Raw genomic sequence first — 19,469 nt, 5'->3', positions numbered from 1 at the left:
ACTAATACTTTATTCCACAGTGTGTCTTTTGTTCCGTCTTCCTCCCCTCACCCTCAGCTGGTCGTGGCAGAAGGCTGCCCTTCCCTGTGCCTGGTTATGCTAGAGGTTTCTTCCTGTCAAAATGGAAGCTTTTCCTTCCCACTTTTGCCAAGTGCTTGCCCACAGGGGACTGTCTGATTGTTGGGGGGTTATTGTAGGGTCTTTAACTTATAATATAAAGTGCCTTTAGCTGACTGATGCTGTGAACTTGCGCTAAATTTAATAAAACTGAACTGAAATTGCTTTCTCGTTTCATTTTATTGGTACACTGTTTAGCATTTTCATCAAAACAAGTGTTTGAAATGCATGTTTTTCCCTATTCCTGCGTGAGTTTCCTGCACAGTCCAAAGAAATACATGACGGGGGTCAATTGGTGATTCTGAATTGACCGTAGGTGTGAATGTGAATGAACTGGTTCCAGACCCCCTGCAGCCCTGGATTGGAAACTGCGTTGATTTTCAAAACTATGTTTATCTGAACACCAGGTTTTCCATCCCTTTCCCACAACTGATAGCAATTTGTGCACAGCATATTGCAATCTGCAGACGACACATTGCGCCTGACAACCCTTGAAAAATAACCCAATTATATGTTAGTGATAATCTGGTATAAGAATTTGTAAGCATAATGAAATACAGATGAACAAATATTCTTTAGGCAAAACAGATAACCTAGAAAAAAAAAAACTGGTGCAAGCAGTGTCAGTGTGTGTGTGCACACATCGCTGTGCTTCTGTTTCGCTGAAGATAATGTTGTTCAGCGAGTGTCCACCTTCTGATTAACGCAGAAGAATATTTCATTTTCAAAGTCCAGCTGCTCCTCATCTGCAGGTCTCTCTCCAGAGTCTGCCTCAGGCTACAATCCCTAACAATGTCATCACAGCTAACAACCCACACAGTGAAAATGTATGCGTGTGTTCGCATGATTCCGTGTCCGCTCCTCGCTGCAAATAGTAATAATTCATGGCTTGAGAAATATCATAGAAGATTATAAAATAATTACTTATACAGTGGCCAGAGAGCTTGCTTGATTCTGATTGGCTGTAGAGAGACCATGGCAACAGGGACAAAGCCAAAGCCTCCATTTACATTTTATTGCAACACTAAGAAACTGATGTTTAATAACTCTAATAAGCCAAATCAAATCACAGAAAGACGACCTTGCACAGAAATGAATGGACTCCTGAATTTGAAAGCTACCTTGCCAATGACCTGAATGACACACTGTGGGACTTTAATGCCACTTTCTGTTTAGCCAAAGCTCAGGAAGACTAAAACCTCTGAGACCTATTAATTGTTATTTAGCTGAATTCATGGTCGAAATTCAACATCCGAAATGTGATGTTCAAAGCTTAAACAAGACAGAAAAAAGTACACACCAGCCTCCACTAGCCCCGCATCTTTAACCCAGACTGTAAACTCATTAGAAATTCTCCTGGCCTCTCAATACACTTCTTGGCCTGGTCAGAAACGTTGAGTTTGACATTGAAATATATCTGGCTCAGCATGGTAGGGAGGGCAAGCTTGAACTAACCATGGCATCTTATATCATCCACAGAGATGATGATGGGGTTGAATATGTAAGACTGATGCACAATCCACAAACTGAGCACCACAAAGACCTGGATACCCCACACAAAGTAAACTGAGTGGTTTCATATTTTTGATGGTTTTCATATCATATGTCTATTTAAATAAAGGTTTATCAGATAACTACAGTAATAGGTGCACTGTGGCCTACAATGTGTGGTCCAGCAAGGAGCCAATCACAGCTCACTTACCAGGGAACGTGCTTTAAGCAATCAGCAAAGACATTAATAAACATAATGTGTTAATGTGTCCTGCGCAAATCTCTGAAGAACCACTGTAGGTCGGCAACAGTGGTCAGATGATGTGGGTGACAAGCCACCGATGCAAAGGCAGCCTGCAGGCTTACTGAGCTGTGACCGTGCAGGAGAGCAGACGAGGAGAGAGCCACGTTTTGTCATCTTCCAACGTCCCGACGACGTGGATAACGAACAATGCTTCGACAAGAGTTGCCCATTATGGCCAGTCTGCAGCTGTCAAACACCCTCCTTCAAAAAAAAGCTTCTTTGCTGGAGTCGCTAATATATCTCTGTTGAACTTCACAATAAACGGACGCGTTAAGACGAAGATTAAAAAGTCAAATACAGGAATGCACCAATATAACGGATCCTGGACTTCCTTACACAGAGACACTAGACTCTCAAAGTAGACAGCATCCAAAACCATAAAGGTGAGTACAGAATCAGTCCATTATTGTTCACAACGCTGACACAACAACTACATTAGAAAGTTTCCCGATAATATTACCGTTGTATGCCACATAAGCAGTCAAGATGAGTCAGCACACAGGAGAGCGGTGAAGGAATTGACATGTCAAACACACATCCTCACCCTTAACACAAAGCAAACCAAGGCTCTAGACTTCTGGCAAGTCAGTTCCGGCCATCACCCTTGCAAATTTCTTTCAATAATTTTGCATGTTATTCATTTGACACCATCACATTTTACCCTCGATCCATGATTTAAACCATGATTTTTATTACAGACTTACACCTGCTTATTGTTACCATGCTTTTCTGCACTGTGCATGCCTTTTTTAGTGGCGCTGCATGCAAAATGCTATTTCCTTTTCATGTAATTGCATCTAATGTAATAATGGTCACACATTAGCGTTAGCCGATACCGGCCTATCTGCAAATAAGTTCAGGGCGGAAAGGCGGTGGTTAATATGTTGTGTGACATCACTTTCACGCTGTATAAATGGTGCAAGTATTAAACAGTAATATCGCTTTATTTTCCTGGAGCAACACAAGTAATACAAACAAAACAGCACACAAACTGGTATCAGCCCAGAATATATCAATGCATGCATCCAGTGTCAAATTGTAAGAAACTTGTGAACGGACTAAAGAAAAACCTCCAAACTAGGGGTTCATCTTCTTTACTTGAGTAAATAATCATCATCCAAGAGTATTAGTCAAACCCTTAGCCGTAACCATGAAAAACTACATTAAGGCTTGTTTAAATGTTTCCCCTCGATTGTCAAGTGACTACAGAATAAGTAGGAAAATGCCCGACTTATATTTTATCAGGAATTAAGAGATGAAGTAAAGGGCGAAACAAAGTAAAGGCCATTAATTCCTGATACCGGACGTGTCTAAGAGTGTTATCCCTTACTTAAGAAGTGAGCCCCTTTGATACCATGTTTCTTTAGCTCTCCTACCATATAGGGGCACAGCAGTGGTCAGTGTTGGAGATGTTCAATGAATACTAAAAATGCTTGCAGCCTCTCCAAACATTCAAGTCTAAACATATGCACGCCAAGGAGCTTTCAGGCTATAGATTCCCCCCCTCCTCCTCCTCCTCCTCGCTCTCTCTTCAGTCCATCTCTCCCACATCTCATCATCTCTTTTCTCGCTCCTGCCAGTTCCCAAGCCTGTCTTCTTACGCAGTCTCCCCCGTGGGGAGGGAGCTCTCAGGCTGACAGGGAGTGTCACCGACTCCTCTCACAGCACATTACTCTCTCATTCCGCGTCCCTTCTCATCCTTTTTCCCCTATTTTTCACACAAGCACAAAGGCGCACGCGCACACATATGCTATGATATCCATCGCCTGCCCAAATAACATCTTAGAAGAGTGTAAGTACCAGAGAAGCATTTCCCCCTTTTCCCACTACATGCTGGTATGTGTGTGCTTGGCTCGGAGGTGCACCATTACACAGCAGTCAATGTGTGCACTTGCAGTTGAGGTCTGCGTATTTCTGTGTTAAGTCAGGTAAGATAAGACACCTCCTGGACATTCCAATTTCCTGTCCCATATTTACCTCCTTTGCTGAGCGCTTTATCAGTGAAACACATAAACGCTGATAGGTTAGGCAACCTTGCTGCTGTTTGAAGAATGGAGGGAAAAAGCTGGGGAGATGGGGGGGTGAACTGAACAGTGATGAGGCTGAAATGGATAGAAGAGATGGAGAATAGAAACACAGAAGTTATAAAAAAAAAAAGAAGAGAAAAGAATGTATAAGTGGTAAGAGAATGAGAAAAGACAGCGGGACAAAGGAGGTTAGCTCATTTTGTCTGACTGCAGCAAAGAGAACAGTTTGCCGTGTTCCGCACTGAACAATCACTAGTGTCCCCTTGTGATAGTTTGACAGTAATGTTAATGCCTCATTAAAAGCACGAAGAGAGGAAGCCACTCCGCTCCCAGTTTTGAAATGGAAAGCAATAGAACATCTCTTCAAACGCAGCACCTCCATTAATTAAACCCCACAGATGGACATCCTGGCTTATTCCCAGGCACACAAAAGATATGTACTGGGAGTGATAACTGTTAGTCATGCATGCATTAAAAAAAGTCCAGAGTGAGACGAGGGTGTGATTACAGGTCAGCTCAGCTTGGTGTGGAATACTAATTGACACCGTGAGGCAGGGGGGCAAATATTTGCCAAGTGGCTGAACTTCTGAGGAAACTGTGACGAACTGGCCATTATCACAGCTAGAAGCAAAACAATATTACATGTGTAGCGCTGTGGGGTAGAAATCCAAATATAGATATGTGCTGTATAGGCAAGGACTGATGGAAATGCATGCAGGAAATTGTGGTGGGCAGGGTAGGGCTGTCAAAAAATGATCACATTCATGTTCCTCTTATGAGTTTATTAATACACGACATTGAAACTGTTTTTAAGGAACTACTTTAATCAGTTCTATAAATAAAGCTATCAAATGCAGACTTGTACTGACTGTAACTATCTATGTCTATTTTTTAGAAGAAAAAAGAAAGCAACAGCAAATGCGATGTGTGTTATAAGGCAGAAAGTACATAGCCTGAGCTTGTCATCAAGGTGTTTACTTGCGAGCCTTGTGACTTGTTTCAGGGAATAGGTGTAATTTTGCTCCTACAGACAGTGTTAATCATCACTTGCATAGTTTATTGAAAGCTGATCTTTAAGGGTGATATTTTCCCATCATTCTGCCAGCATCCAGAAAGACTAGCGTTTGACCCTGTATTTCAGCAGTGCGGCTCCCATTTGGGACCCCTGGATTAGCTAAAGTACGAGCGCGCGCTCACGTCTTGTTACTTTGTTTATTTTATTTTATTTTATTTTATTTTTTTTGGCCTGTCCCGTTTGGCTCTTTTGCCATCAGAATTGTTGTGTAAAGGCAAAGAAAGATGCCCAACGGATTTACTTTACCAAACTGACCATCCCAGCCTTGCCGTAATGGTCCATTTGATTCACCTTTTATTGTTTATTTTATTTTCACTTACTGAATACGGGACAGACTTGACTGGGGGAAAGAAGGGGAGAAAGAAAGAGGGAAAGAGAAACAGCTGAGAAGAGGGACGGGGGAGAAGGGCAAAAGACAAAAACCAACAGAACGGGCAGAGAAAAAAAAATGCATATATCAATCACCTGGGTCACCTGCTGAGAAAGAAAAAAGAAAGCAAGCAGAAGAGAACAAGAGTAATAGAATAAACATCACAATGATATATGGGAATATGACAGTAAATACTAAATGTTAAACATTATTGTGCAGCACATAAGATCAACAGAACACAGTGTGCTTTGAGGTAGGAGCCAAAAAGGGTGTAGTTTGTGGGTGTGATCACCCGTGTGTACACCTGTGAGCATGGACGCGCTTGTTTTTTGTTTTTTAAAAGGTTCCTTCATGTAATAATCTGCTAGAGGGTGTGGGGGGGCCACAGCCCCGTCCTCCAGGGCGTGAAGCAGGTATGGAGGAGATCAAAACTCCAGACATCCAGAGGCCCCCAGAACACAAGAGACCAAGGAAGACCAACAGAGGGGCAGCTGCGCCACTGTCCCAGAAAGAGCTGAGGAGAGTCCCAGATGAGGGCTCACTCAGCAGCCGCGGAGCAGAAGCCAGGGGGAGTTGCAGTGACGCGCCCGTGAGCTCCGCCGGCCGCCAGCTGCGCCTGAGTGACCGCCGAAGTGGCCCGAGCGAGCCCCAGGCTCCAGGCCCCGATAAGCGGCCGCCAAGGAGTGAGCCGGTGTGTACCTGGACGCCCATCCCCGGACACAAAGAACCACCAACGCACCGATGTCTGAGGGGGTCCGCCACTGGCAGGGGAAGTGGTGGTAGGGGGAGATAGGCCTCCAAACCTTGGAGGGCCTGAGATGTCCCCAGAGAGGTGGCGCCTGACACCCAACCTGACATATAGACACAGACATACAGGCACACACAGATACAAACATCCATTCCCACCCTCATGCTCTCATATGCACTTACTCCACACTCAACCAACGTGGAGACAGACATAAAGAGACGTTGTACACACGATCACACTCCCCAAGCGTACTCTACAAACCGGGTCTAGGTGCCCCCGCCCCTGGAGGGGGGAACTGCACCCAGACCCAGGTGGTGTTTCCCTTTTCCCTGCGGTGGGGGGAGGCAGACCGCCCCGACTCCGCAGCAGCAGGAAGGCTCCACACTCCAGACCGCAGTCGGACGGCCAACTCCTCCTCCTAGTCCTAGCCCCCCTGCTCCAGCAGGTCGCAGAGAATGGGGGTGAGAGAAGACTCCAAACCTCCCTCCACCCGCTCATTGTAATGTTGATGCATGTGTGTTCTAAGGTGCATTTAAAACCCAGGAGGGCTTGGAGCTACCTGCCAGAGAGCAGCAGGTAAGCGCATGGTCCCTCCTGCTAGCCCTCAATGTCTACGTGTATTTAAAATTGAGAGGTGGGCAACGATGCCAGGGGTGGGGTGTACACCCTGATGGTACTTTGGACTCCGTGTATCGTGCCCACCCCCAAGATCCTATATGTATGTGTAATGAGAGTGTGAGTAATGTGAATGTCTAAGTTGTGGGATAAAATTGAGGCAGAGGCAGCCAGAAGGGGACGGGGGGGGGGGGGGGGGGGGGGGGGGGGGGGGTAGCCTCCTCTGCACCCTGGTGACATACCCCTACTCCAAGGCCCTGCATGTGTGGGTGGTTGTGGTGGAGCGGGAAGAGGGAGGCAGCTGGAGATGGGGAGGGAAGGAAGGGAGGGGCAAGTGACCCCTCCCTGGGGCCAGCTCCCCCGCTGACCCCAGTAGGCACCCCCATACTCCGCGACCCGCCAGGGAAAGGGGGCCCAGGCCCATCCAGACCGGGCCCAGTGCAGCAGCGCCGCCCGGCCCCACAGAGCCCGGGACAGTCCACCCAACCCCACCACAGAGAAAACTGCACCCACCCCACCATCCACTCATCTTCCAGACTACATAAGACAATAAACACCCAGGCTGAGATCTTCCTCCACCTCTCCTGTATCTCCCCCTCCTGCAGAGGGAGCTCCTGAGGAGAGGAAAGCTCCTGCAAGATGTGACAATCTCCCCCACCAGTTGAAGAGCCCCCCAGGTGGCTCGACGCACCGGCGGCACCCTGCTCCAGGGCTGGGCCCCCATGCACCCACCCGCCCACAACCCCGGCAACACACCAACCAGGACCCAAGCCCCCGAGGCCCGGCCCGGGCCCCAGCCCAGAGACGGAGCTCCCCCAGAACCTCACGCCCATCCCGGACCCACCCAGGGGCAGCCAGGCTACCAGGTCAGTAACCCACGTCCGTCAGCACAGACCCTCCCCTAGCCCCGCTGCACGCAGCCGCGAGGAAACAGTCACCTGAGAGCCAACAGAGCCCCTAACCGGACATGACCGCTACCCCGGGTTGAGCCCCCCAAGGAAGATGCCTCCGGGGAACCCCCCGACGCCCTAAGCCTGTCCCTACCCCCACACCAATCACAACAGTGAAGGCGGGACCAAACTATGACCCCCCACCCCCACTAGGTGATGGAGCTGATCAAAGGAGCCCAGAGCAATTGATCTGATGTGGTGGCAGAGGCTGTATCAAGACTAATGTAATCTAATAGATAATTTCTATATTGGTTAGAATTAAGATTATTTTTATTTTTCCAGTTCATGAGGACTGTTTTCTTGGCTATGCATAGGGCAGTGAAAACCATATGGGCGATATTCTTTTCTGAAGTGACATTATCTAAGCTGCCCAACAAACACACTAAGGGGGAAGTTGGAATGTTACATTTCAGACACTTCGATAAGTCTTCACATATCTCGCGCCAAAACTTCTGAACTGGTGGACCAAAGAGCGTGGATATAATTGTCCGGTGAATTGGTTTGGCAGTGTGAGCAGTTGTTGGTAGACGTAAAGCCCATCTTGAACATCCGATGACCTGTATAGTGCACTCTATGTAATATTTTGTATTGAATTAATTGAAGACTGGGATTTCTAATTAGATGAAAGGTTTTTAAGCAAATCTGAGACCAGAAGTTTAGGTCTAAGTTAACTGATAAATCCGCTTCCCATTTTGCAATAGGAAGTGATATTGATTCATCTGTTTTAGAAAGCATTCTGTATATTTTGGATAGTAATTTGGGGGGTTTAAGAGTAAGAAATTGAACCACACTTGGTGGTGTTTGTAGTTCAACTTGACCCGGTTTAAATTTCTTTTTTACTATGGATTTAATTTGTTGATATTCTAAAAATCTTTTCTTGTTGATCCCATATTGTGTAACTAGTCCGTCAAATGAAATAAATTCTGTTCCTTCTAGTATATGTTCTAAATATTTGATTCCTTTATCACTCCAATCTGAAAAGTTTATCATATTATTGTTTTGTAATATGTCAGGGTTGTTCCAGATAGGTGTACGTTTGCATGGGATTAATGAAGACGCCGTCAATTTTAGAAACTCCCACCATGCTGTCAGAGAAGAGCTGATGTTGATGCTTTTAAAGCATTCATGTCGTTGGATGTTTGAGCTGATAAATGGTAGGTCTGAGATCTCTAGATTATTGCAGAGTGCTTGTTCTACATCTAGCCAAGGTTCATCTAAGAGGGTGTGTTTTAGCCATCCTGAGATAAACTGAAGCCTGTTGGCTAAGAAGTAGTGCTGAAAGTTAGGCAGTTCTAGTCCTCCTTTATCCTTGGTCTTTTGTAGTGTTTTTAAGCTTATACGTGGGGGTTTATTTTTCCAAAGGAATTTGGACATACATGAATCTAGAGATCTGAACCAATCTTGTGGCGGTTTAGTTGGGATCATTGAGAATAAATAATTTATTTTTGGTAAGACCATCATTTTTATAGCGGCAACCCTTCCCATGAGTGATATGGGTAGACATTTCCATCTAGCCAGATCATCTTCTACCTTCTTTAAAAGTGGGATATGGTTTAATTTAGTTAGATCTGCAAGCTTGGGAGAAACATTAATACCTAAATATTTTATATTTCCCGATTGCAGTGGTGTAGAAGAGGAATTATGGAGGGAGCAATTAATCGGTAGGACTGTAGATTTTGACCAGTTAATTGAGTAATCTGATATTCTTGCAAAAGAGTTTATCAATTCAATCACCCCAGAGATATTGGTTTGTGAATTTTGGAGAAAGAGTAACACATCATCCGCATAAAGGCTGATTTTATGTTCCACGTTCTTGCATTTTATGCCCTTAATTACTGAATTCTGTCTAATTGCTGCTGCTAGTGGTTCAATAAAAATTGCAAATAGTGAAGGGGAGAGTGGGCATCCCTGCCTGGTGCCCCTCAAGAGACAGAAGCTGGAGGATGTCTGGTCATTTGTTCTAACACAAGCTGTTGGGGAATTATATAATATTTTTAACCAGTTTATGAAAGAGGATCCAAAACCAAATTTGTGTAAAGTTGCAAATAGAAATTTCCAGTTAACTCTGTCAAATGCTTTTTCTGCGTCTAAAGAGAATATTGTAGTTTCTAGGTTTTTACTATACGAGTAGTCTATCAAATTAAGTAATCTACGTGTATTTGTTGATGAGTGCCTACCTTTTATGAAACCAGTTTGGTCAGGATGAATTAAGAGGGGGGTTATTTTCTCCAGTCTCTTTGAGAGAGCTTTGCAGATTATTTTAAGGTCTACATTTATAAGGGATATTGGACGATAGCTTGAGGGATATACAGGGTCTTTGCCTGGTTTTAGCAGGAGATTAATGTTTGCAGAATTCATATTTGATGGAAGTCTGCCCTTTTCTTTAATTTCCAACAACGTTCTGTAGAAAACTGGTGCTAGAATCGACCAGAATTCTTTGTAGAATTCTGCAGGAAAGCCATCTGGACCTGGAGCCTTATTATTGTGCATACTTATCAGGGCTTCCTGGAGTTCACCTGGTGTCAGTGGTGAATCCAGTGCCATTGCTTGAGTGTCCAATAATTTTGGAAGAGTTATGTTGTCCAAAAACTGATCAATTTCTTTTTTAGATGGGTTTATTTGTGGTGAATACAACGTTTTATAGAAATCCCTGAAAATGTTGTTTATTTGTATCGGTTCATATAATGTGTTCCCAGATGAATCTTGAACAGCACATATAGTTGTTTTTTCTTTATTTATTTTTAGCTGGTTTGCTAGAAATTGACCGGATTTATTACCATGTTCATAATTTTGTAGGCGTAGTCTTTGTACTAAGAATTTTGTTTTTTTATCAATTATCTCATTTAATTCTAGTTTTGTTTTGCGTATTTTGTTCAATGTTTCCTGATCTTGGTGGGACGCGTAGGCTTCTTCTAGTGATTTGATGTTTTTTTCTAATTCCTGAATATTTTTGTTTTCTTTTTTCTTTTTATGTGATGAGAAAGAAATTATTTTACCTCTCATCACAGCTTTCCCTGCTTCCCATAGAACAGAAGCTGATGTTTCGGGAGTTACTTTCTTTATTTATTACAGCTTTTAACATTTAAGGTTGTTGTGACTGTGTGACTCGTGGTGTTCTCTGTGGTAACATGAAAGGGTTTCCTCAGAGACAGTCGATGTCTCTTTAATCTGACTTTCATACCAAAGTAATAGCGCAAGATTGGTCCTCGGGCCTCGGGGGTTGCCGAGTGTTGGAAGTGTCAAAAAACCGACACTTCCTCGAGTGGCCACATGAGGCTGGTTTTAAAAGCAAGTCAGCCCCCCTTAAGCGTAGTTTATGGTCTTGCAGATGTGTCTGCGTGCATGTTTCCCTGTGGACCACCCCGGCTGTGTGTCGCTAGAAGTGGATGAAGTATGGGTGTTCAGAATGCTGACTCGAGTACGGAAGCGAGCAACAACACAGTTCTCTGAGAACGGTAGAACCGCAAACAAAAGCTTCAAAGACCTAAAACCACGACATAAAAAGCACAGACAGTACTTACAGTGGACACCCTGTTTCACTTCAACTCTTTGTATGTTATAACTTCACTCTTCTCTGCGGCTGGCTGACGGACAAGCAAGAGTACTCGACTCAGGGTTGTACAGTAACACATAGAGCAGGGCGATATGGCCAAAAAAATTTAGCACGATATATATTTGAAAATTTGCGATAACGATATAACCGACGATATAATTGATGCGAGACAAAATACAACTCCACAACATTACTAGCGCAAAAAGACAACCTTCCATTTATTTTCACTTAAACAAGAAGCTGGTTTTTATGTACATTAAAGCTTTATAAAAATTTAACAGTGCAAATGCAAATTCCTTGCTGAAAGTTTAACCAAAAGGCATTTCCAGTAGAAATGGGCTGACATATCCTGAACATAACCATGTATAATATCCATCCATCCATCCATCCATCTTCATCCGCTTTATCCGAGGCCGGGTCGCGGGGGCAGCAGCCTAAGCAAAGAGGCCCAGACCTCCCTCTCCCCAGCCACCTCCTCCAGCTTATCCGGGGGTATAATATCCACTGAAGTTAAAAAGAGGTGCTTTGCAACATTAAACTGCAGTGTGCAGTGCGTATTTTTCGGACCATAAGGTGCACGGGATTATAAGGCACATTAAGTGAAACAAAGCAGTCAGATAAATCAAACTTTATTAAACTCATTCTTCTTGCTTCCTCCACTTCTGTACCATTGATTCATTAATGTTGAATTCTCTGGCAGCTGCTCTATTCCCATGTTGTTGCAGTATATTAATGACTAACCTCGTATTGTGGATGGATTATCTCAGTTGTTCTCCTGACTGAAGTTTGGTCCGTTTACAGCATCCTGCCATGTGATTGCATTTGTCTCTAACCATGAAGAACCTTCACGTTAACTTTTATAAGTGGAAAAGTGTTAGTGTTCGTCCTCCAGCTTCACTGTTTATGTTATGCTAACATAGCTGTGTCGCTAGCGATCACGTAGCACATCATTATATACCAGCAGCTAGCCCAACTTCAGTAACCCTACAAACGTCACTGCTGTTTAGTTTCCTGTCTTCATTTATGTTGGAAGTGATAGCAGAGCTGTACGTTTGAATTTTTTCAGAAATCTCTCAGTCAGAACATGCTATATCATGCTTAGGTAACTAGCGAAACTAGCGAGCTAACTTCCGCTAGCTTCCTGCTAACTTCTAACTCCGTTAAATGTAATAACTTTTGTTTTCATGGATGCCTGGAAGTTAAACTTTATAGTTACACCTGGTAAAGCAGCAATGCTGATCGTTTTATTAAAGATGAAAGAATTTAGACAGTTTTTAACTCTCAGTGATGATGCAGTGTTGTTTGACCTGAAGCATACAGCGTTTAGGACCCAGATTACTCCCAGATTTAAGAGCATCTTAGTCCGACAAATATGACAATAACGCATGCGCGTTTTACTCCCATTCTATCGCGATATTTCATTTTCCTATCGTTGCCTAACATTATACCGGTATTACCGTGAACGGTATAATATGGCCCAGCCCTAGTAACACATACTGTCTCCATCTGATCACAGTGTACATATGCAAACATGCAAACAGGCCATCTTAATTTGTATTAATTTCATTGACAAATTTTCCTGATAGTTTTTGTCAAGAACCTTTTTTTCTTTACTTTTTGACAAAAAGACAACGCATTTGCTATACAATCATGAAATGTACTGACACTTTCGTCAAAAAATAAAAACAAGATAAAATGTTCTAATGAGATGAGATCCAATCAGAAATTTTTTTTTTTTTAAAGTCAAGATGAGCTTGGAAGTAATGTTCTTGCATTAGAGACGCACACATTTAATCTGCTCTCTGGAAATGGTAAAACTTTTTCTTTGAAAAAAATGGTACAAGTATATCCCATATTCCACTGTTTCTCTTGAAAACTGGCAAAATGTCAACACTTTGGAGGAAGAGAAAAGTAGATACATTTTGCATTTGATGTCAAGGAAAATAAGTTTTATAAACCGTGAGTAGCAATTCTCATGGGTTACAACACAACAGACTTAGTCAACTAAAATAAGTAGGGTAAGTCAATGTTTTATTTAGTCTACTGTAATCTTATGATGTTTAGCTGACGAAAACTAGACTAAACTGACAGTATTACGTTTAAATTTATACAAAAATGATATTTTAGTCAAAAGAATACGTCTGAAAACTAAATCAAAGTACACAGCCTGGTGACAAAAAATGATTTTGGTCACTGCAGCCAATTTTCTCATTTAGAACAACTGTACACATGGTGAATTATTTAGTAAGCCACTTGTTCAAACTGTTAAGTGTACTCACAGCCACACTCATTTGGTTTTTTGTCAACAACAATGTTGCACATGCCTAGGCCTTACTGCAAAACCAAACAAACATATATATTATTTCAGCACAAGCTCTGACATGAATTACAGACATAACTTTAAATCCACAGCTCTACTCTGAGCCAAACATATTACTGCACGCTATGACATGACATGAGAATGGAAGGGGGAACAAACAGAAAAAGAGCACGACATATAGGGAGCGACAGACTGATTGTGGAATTCCCTTTTTTTTAAAAATTATTATTATTTGTCAGTACACCGACATTGCAATTCAATATGTCAACAGTGACCTAAATAACCTGCCGTCGGCCAAAGGATGGCACGAGAGCTGATATGCGAAGAAGCAGAGGGTGCAGGAATGATAACCAAACAATTACCTGTCATTGTCAACGCTCCTGAAGCCAGGAAGGATGTGTCTGAAGCTGGAATTGCGGTCAAGTTTGGGTTGACTCTTGGTGCGCTTAATGGAGCCCTTCAGCCGTCGACTTAGAAAGCCCTGATGCAGAGAAAGACAGTCATAAGACAGCGTCACTGCTTAACTTGGCAGTAAGACACAACATATTAATACCAGGATTTAAGCACCGCATCCTAAATTCAAGAAGAGAGCAAGTGCTCTGGATAGTTAAAGGGTAATAAATGGGTACAGATATCATATCAAAGCTAGAAAAAAAGGCTCATGCTAGAAAAGAAAAGTCCGTACAAGGTTAGACGCACAAAGCATTTCCCCAGCACACAGAGACATAAAACTACCAGCATATTGTCACAAAAAGAAGCTCGACTAAAAGAACATTGGCACACACACACAAAAATAAGGCTGATCATATGCATGAAGAAATTATAGTTTTTCCCCACATCACTAATTATGTATTTGTGACAAATCTTGCGACGTGCCCCCCCCTGCAGTATTTCTATTGATGCACCCTTTTATTGGTTTTCTCATTCTTCTTTGTCTGAGTTGTTTGCTTCTTCTAACATCTGCAATCGCACTCCCCCAAGCGCCTCACCATCTCCATGGCAACTGTTGGCTGGCATTAAAAGCGAGGGAATAATGAGACGTGGTGCATAAACAGTATGATGTTGCAAGTTTGGAGAGACAAAAAAAACAAACAAAAAACCTGATTGTTTTATCACCTTTTTGTTTTTAAAGACTTAACTGCGAAGAAACATTATTATAGACCAAGAAAACAAAAAAGGACTCGTAATTAAGAGGGTGTATGGCATCTTTGGGTGAAAGCACAAAGATGAGGGAATTTTAAAGTACGCCTGTGTGTAGGAAAAAGTAGTAAACTGGTTAGTGGTTAAACTGATCAGGTGTTCAGGCAGCTGTTTAATAGGCTCAATATCCACTGAGCAGCTTTAAGAAACAAAGTAGTTCAAAAAACCAAATACCTACAGTGATTTATCTTCATATTCTTATACAAGCTAGAGGCTAAAGGACCTCCCTGCTTCCCATTCACGCCATTAACACACCTGTATAATTACCACCTACAGTGTGAACAGGTCGCCCCAGGCAACAGCGGAATAGGGATAATTAGAGTGACTTCCAGACAGTCTGCCAGCTGATCACAGAGGAGCCCCGGCATCCTGATGAAGAACACCTGTCATCCAGGAGGCACTCTGGCCTACGAACAAAGACTTGCTAATGACAACATATTTAAGCTCACGCCAGTCATAAGAATGTTTGTGTATCATTAGCCGGCGTGTGGTATCCAGCGTCGCGTGGGATAGCCGTGTTTTTTTCAAGGCTGAAGTTAGACAGGGAAGTACGGTGACAGCACTACTGCTACTGTACTGTCAGCAGAATGCTGAGGGGAAAGTTTGTACTTTAAACAGCCATGTATTGAGTATTGAGTATTCACACAGAAGAACAGTTCTTTTTGAGTGTGCTGTTGGTGCACACTTACCATCCCACAACACAATGCTCAAAGGAAATGGAGGAGCTACTCTCAGCTGCATCTGAATTTCTAGATGGTAGCGAAACAACTGGAGGAAGACGTTTGGAAAAAGGTAAATATGAAAGTGCACAGAATCGATTTTAACACCTCAAAGAACCTGATAGCAAACGAAAACAATAGCAAAATTCCCTATGTGGCTCTGGAGGTCCAGTGTTGTGCAAAAGACTCGATGTACCCCTCATTTCTTTGGATTTTGCTTCCAAGTAACCAGACTTTTTTGCAATTTTTTTTAAAGTGGTCTTGAGCAATAATTCTTCAGCTTCTCTCAAGGTCTTACAAAGTTTTTCTTTGGGAATTGGCTGCTGAAAATGAGTAAAAAAAAACTCATTTTTACTCCACTCTTGATCCTAACTACTTTCAGAAGAATGTCAAACTACTTAACAAGCCTTAAAAAAGTCAAAGTATCTTCTTTGTTACTTTGCTACTAACAGTGACAGCAGCTAAAAACTGTCTTAGTATATGTGTGCAACATGTCCTTAAAAAATTTGAGGAAACAAATGAAAGACAAAGAAGAAGCGATGCCAATTTATACAAGAACTGGACTAAAAATCTGTGGCAGCACATGAAAATTTCCAGCTCTTTGCGATTATTCAAGTGGTTATAAAGTCTTATGTGGTTTAAAGCAAGACACAGGTAATGTGCACAGATATGGTACTGCTATATAAAGAATTATAAAGGCTGTGAGATCCACAATAAACAGATTACTGTGGGTTGGTTATGAAGTTCTGTTTTGTTTTTTCAAATTAACACCAGGATGAGGGCTCAAACAATTCAGAACAACTGTTTAATATTTATTCTGACTGTGCTATAATGACATTTTAATCGGTTTTGAATACTAAATAGCAACAATCAGATTGATTTTATTTTTTGTATGCAAGCCTTATATTAGCAATACCTGGCAACATATGTGCATAAGCCAACAAAGAGGTGGGCAGCAAATGGCTGACGATTGCTACCTGCCACCAATGAACTCTGCTCAGGGGCTATTAGCTAAATGAACGGTGCTTAGTCACTGCTGTTAGAGAGCGAGACACCTGATGCTTTTGACAGGGCTCCTTTTTCTCGATCTAATTCGCTCTCAGTCCCGCTCTTGTATATTATTAGTTGTATAAATACATAATTCATTCACCCTGTCTGTGTATGTGAGTGCATGAGGTTTTATGTGGGCATGTGGTTAAATTAGCATAGGCGCCCATAGAAAACAATGACAAGTCAGACACTGTGCAGCTGGAATGCATTTAGCATCACGGTTACCGACATGACGAGAAGTCTCAAAGAAAAGCTAAACGATTTTGACCTTCTGACAACAAAGACGCACCTTTCTGCATTCCAACACACCGCCATTCACAAAACCATGCTTCTTCCTCGTAAGCCCTAGAGTGTACGTGTGTGAGGCGCTTGCTACTGTTGATATATTCACAGCTAACAAATTAAAATGCCCCCCTCCTTTCGATTTGCAGAAATAAGTCAGTGAATAGAAACACGTCCCTGAAGGCGAGGTGGATTGATTAGTGGCTGCTCATTTTGTTTTTACTTCTCCCCTTGCCCTGATAGATGGCCTCGGAAGAATGGAGCAGAAAGAAAAATAGAATCCAGAAGAGAAAAAAAAAAGACAGACACGTACAAAGCTATAATTTCTCTATTTCACCCTCCCCGGTGTACGCAGACACTGACGTGACATTAAAAGAGAAGACGGAAAAAGAAAAAGAAAAAAATCATAGAAAAGAAATACAAGACACCGCTCCATATATCAGTTAACCTGTCAAAGCCCTCGCAGAGCAATTAGAAAGGATACAGGTCATTAGAAGAGAATAACCTATTCTCCCCTCACACTATTTCCTCTCAAGAATGACTGATACCTATATTAACATTAGCTTATGAAGGGGTCAACGAAAAAATTTCAGCACGGAATTTGCCTTCAGCAACTCCAGAGAGCAAAGAAATAGGAGAAGATGAAGAAGCAGAAATAGAGGTTGGACCAGTCAAAAAATTGAGAAAGTGACAGCAAGTGTCTGCAGAAAAGGGATGAGCTACAGGAGCAGGATAAATGGGGAAAAAGTGGAGCACGATGTGGAGGTGGCAGAGCACGAGTTGATAGAAGAAGCAATAGAATGAAATTAAATGAGGGAGAAAGCAAAAGAATACCAAACGAGTGACAAGGTTGCTGGCGGATGGGGGCTAAAGCAGAGGAACAGCCGATGGGAGAGAGTCCAGCCGGCACTTGAAACGACAGATGCTCAAATAAGCTCGGTCCTCCCCGTGGTTAATAATCCTGGTGTTTGTCTGAACAAATGTTGGCAAACTATAGGACGCCAATTATCATACAGTAAGCAGAGATGGCTGACATCGCCGTTGGACGCTTGACCCATTCCCATTATATCTCGCTGTAGGTACTCAAAGGGAAAATGGCGAGCGACGCCAACAAAACAAAAACAAAACCTCACACCTTAATGAGAGGGCATACATCACGCCGTCACTCTGCCACGCGCCAAAGCAACTCGCTAATGAGAATACAATCTCCCGGCAGGCTCAGCTTAACGGTGTTTGAGATCTTTACATTGATTCGCTTCTCGTTCAACAATGCTGCGGTTGGTCTTCATCAGCGTTACATGTTTTTCCCCTCTAAGGTCAGGCCCTTTGCAAATTCCTATTTACACAGAAACCTAAACGGAGGCTTTATAGTGTCGCACGTTAGTGTGAATTTCATTGAGCTCTTTAATCAATTCATACTGCCACGGTTCACAGCTAATGGGAAGGAGGGTAATAGAATATTCTGCTCATCGTGCTTGGTTTTTAACAACCTGTCTGTCCTTTATTGCACTAGGCCTCTGAAACTTAATGTCTGTCAAAAGAGTCCATCTATAATTAATACGATACTTGTTTACAGTGCAGCTCTGTACATGCCCGCTTGTGTGCGAGTATATAACAGGCCTGCATTCTTGATCGTAATCTCAGCCTGTCCAATTTCATTAAATCAGCACTAAGAGTTGTGTAATTGGGCTTTTTTCTTCTTGAAATTAAAGTAAATGCTTGCAACGAGTTAATGCTATTCCCTTGGCTTGGCAATTCCAGGCTCCCTTAATGGGGGCTGATAGAATCAGTGCCTGGACAATCAGCAGGGTGTTCCCTGCTTTCACGTCAACCTCTCTTGTCCTCCTCTAGAACAACCTGATGAAAACAAGAGACCTACCTGTCCAATTAGACCCCCTGCTATTATCTAAGAGGGGCTAGAAGGTAGGGAGAATGGAGTTAGCTCTTTATCCTATCTCTCCCTAAGTCAAATCAATCCACTCAGCTAGCGCAATCAGCGGGACGTGGACGTGAGAGACTTAGATAAGATTTATTTGTCTGCTCTTTAAAGCACTGCACATTAGAAAGTATCAAGTTGTAACTTTTACAGTCACATTTTGAACTACTATTCTTGGCTTGGCTTTGAAACATTTTTTTCTCGCCTGCTGGCGAGCAATTGTTTTAGAGAAGTTGTGCTTTTGCGTGTGCATGGATTCCACCATGCACGTGCAGATCGTGAATCCAGTCGCTGCAGAGTACATGACAAAAAAACATTTTGACAGATTTAGCTCAAGGCCTAGGGGGACTACTTTAGATGTCACCACAACTCTTTTCACTGTAGAAGAAAAGTGTGGGGTGGTTTGTTATTGCTAAAAAAAAGTAGAAGATGCAGGAGAATCACTGCCCGTCTTCTCGTTTGCGCTCCAACATTTGTGCGCGTACCATGTCTGTATCTTATCAGTCCATCCATTCAATATTCAGTTTCAATTCAAAGGGCTCTATTAGCATGAAACTATCAATAACAATAATGTTAATATGCTGTTATGATTGATTTACTGATATTTTAATAGAGTCAGTCGAATATGAAGTTCCCACTTCGCCCTCTCAGAATCTGATGACTTTTTAAAAATAATATAAATATTAAATATTTAATAAAGCTAAGAAAAAAA

General features: G+C 42.5%; 1 protein-coding gene across 9 annotated transcripts in view; it reads right to left on the bottom strand.

Moving 5' to 3' along the window:
* The window catches only part of dab2ipb (DAB2 interacting protein b), a 207,042-nt gene that overhangs the window by 90,226 nt on the left and 97,347 nt on the right, over positions 1-19,469 (bottom strand). For all 9 annotated transcript variants that reach the window (XM_086301231.1, XM_086301223.1, XM_086301220.1 and 6 more), the window contains one exon: positions 13,933-14,051. In XM_086301231.1, the coding sequence (XP_086157357.1) occupies positions 13,933-14,051 (119 nt within the window). The remainder of the gene's footprint in view (positions 1-13,932; positions 14,052-19,469) is intronic.

The sequence above is a fragment of the Aulonocara sp. 'chitande type north' Nkhata Bay genome, linkage group LG7 (assembly GCF_057382095.1).
Source record: "Aulonocara sp. 'chitande type north' Nkhata Bay isolate Kocher_YH1m ecotype deep benthic linkage group LG7, A_spYH_male_GT1.1, whole genome shotgun sequence".
Lineage (NCBI taxonomy): Eukaryota > Metazoa > Chordata > Actinopteri > Cichliformes > Cichlidae > Aulonocara > Aulonocara sp. 'chitande type north' Nkhata Bay.
The sequence above is the reverse complement of the archived record's forward strand: the minus strand, read 5'-3'. Positions and strand labels throughout refer to the sequence as shown.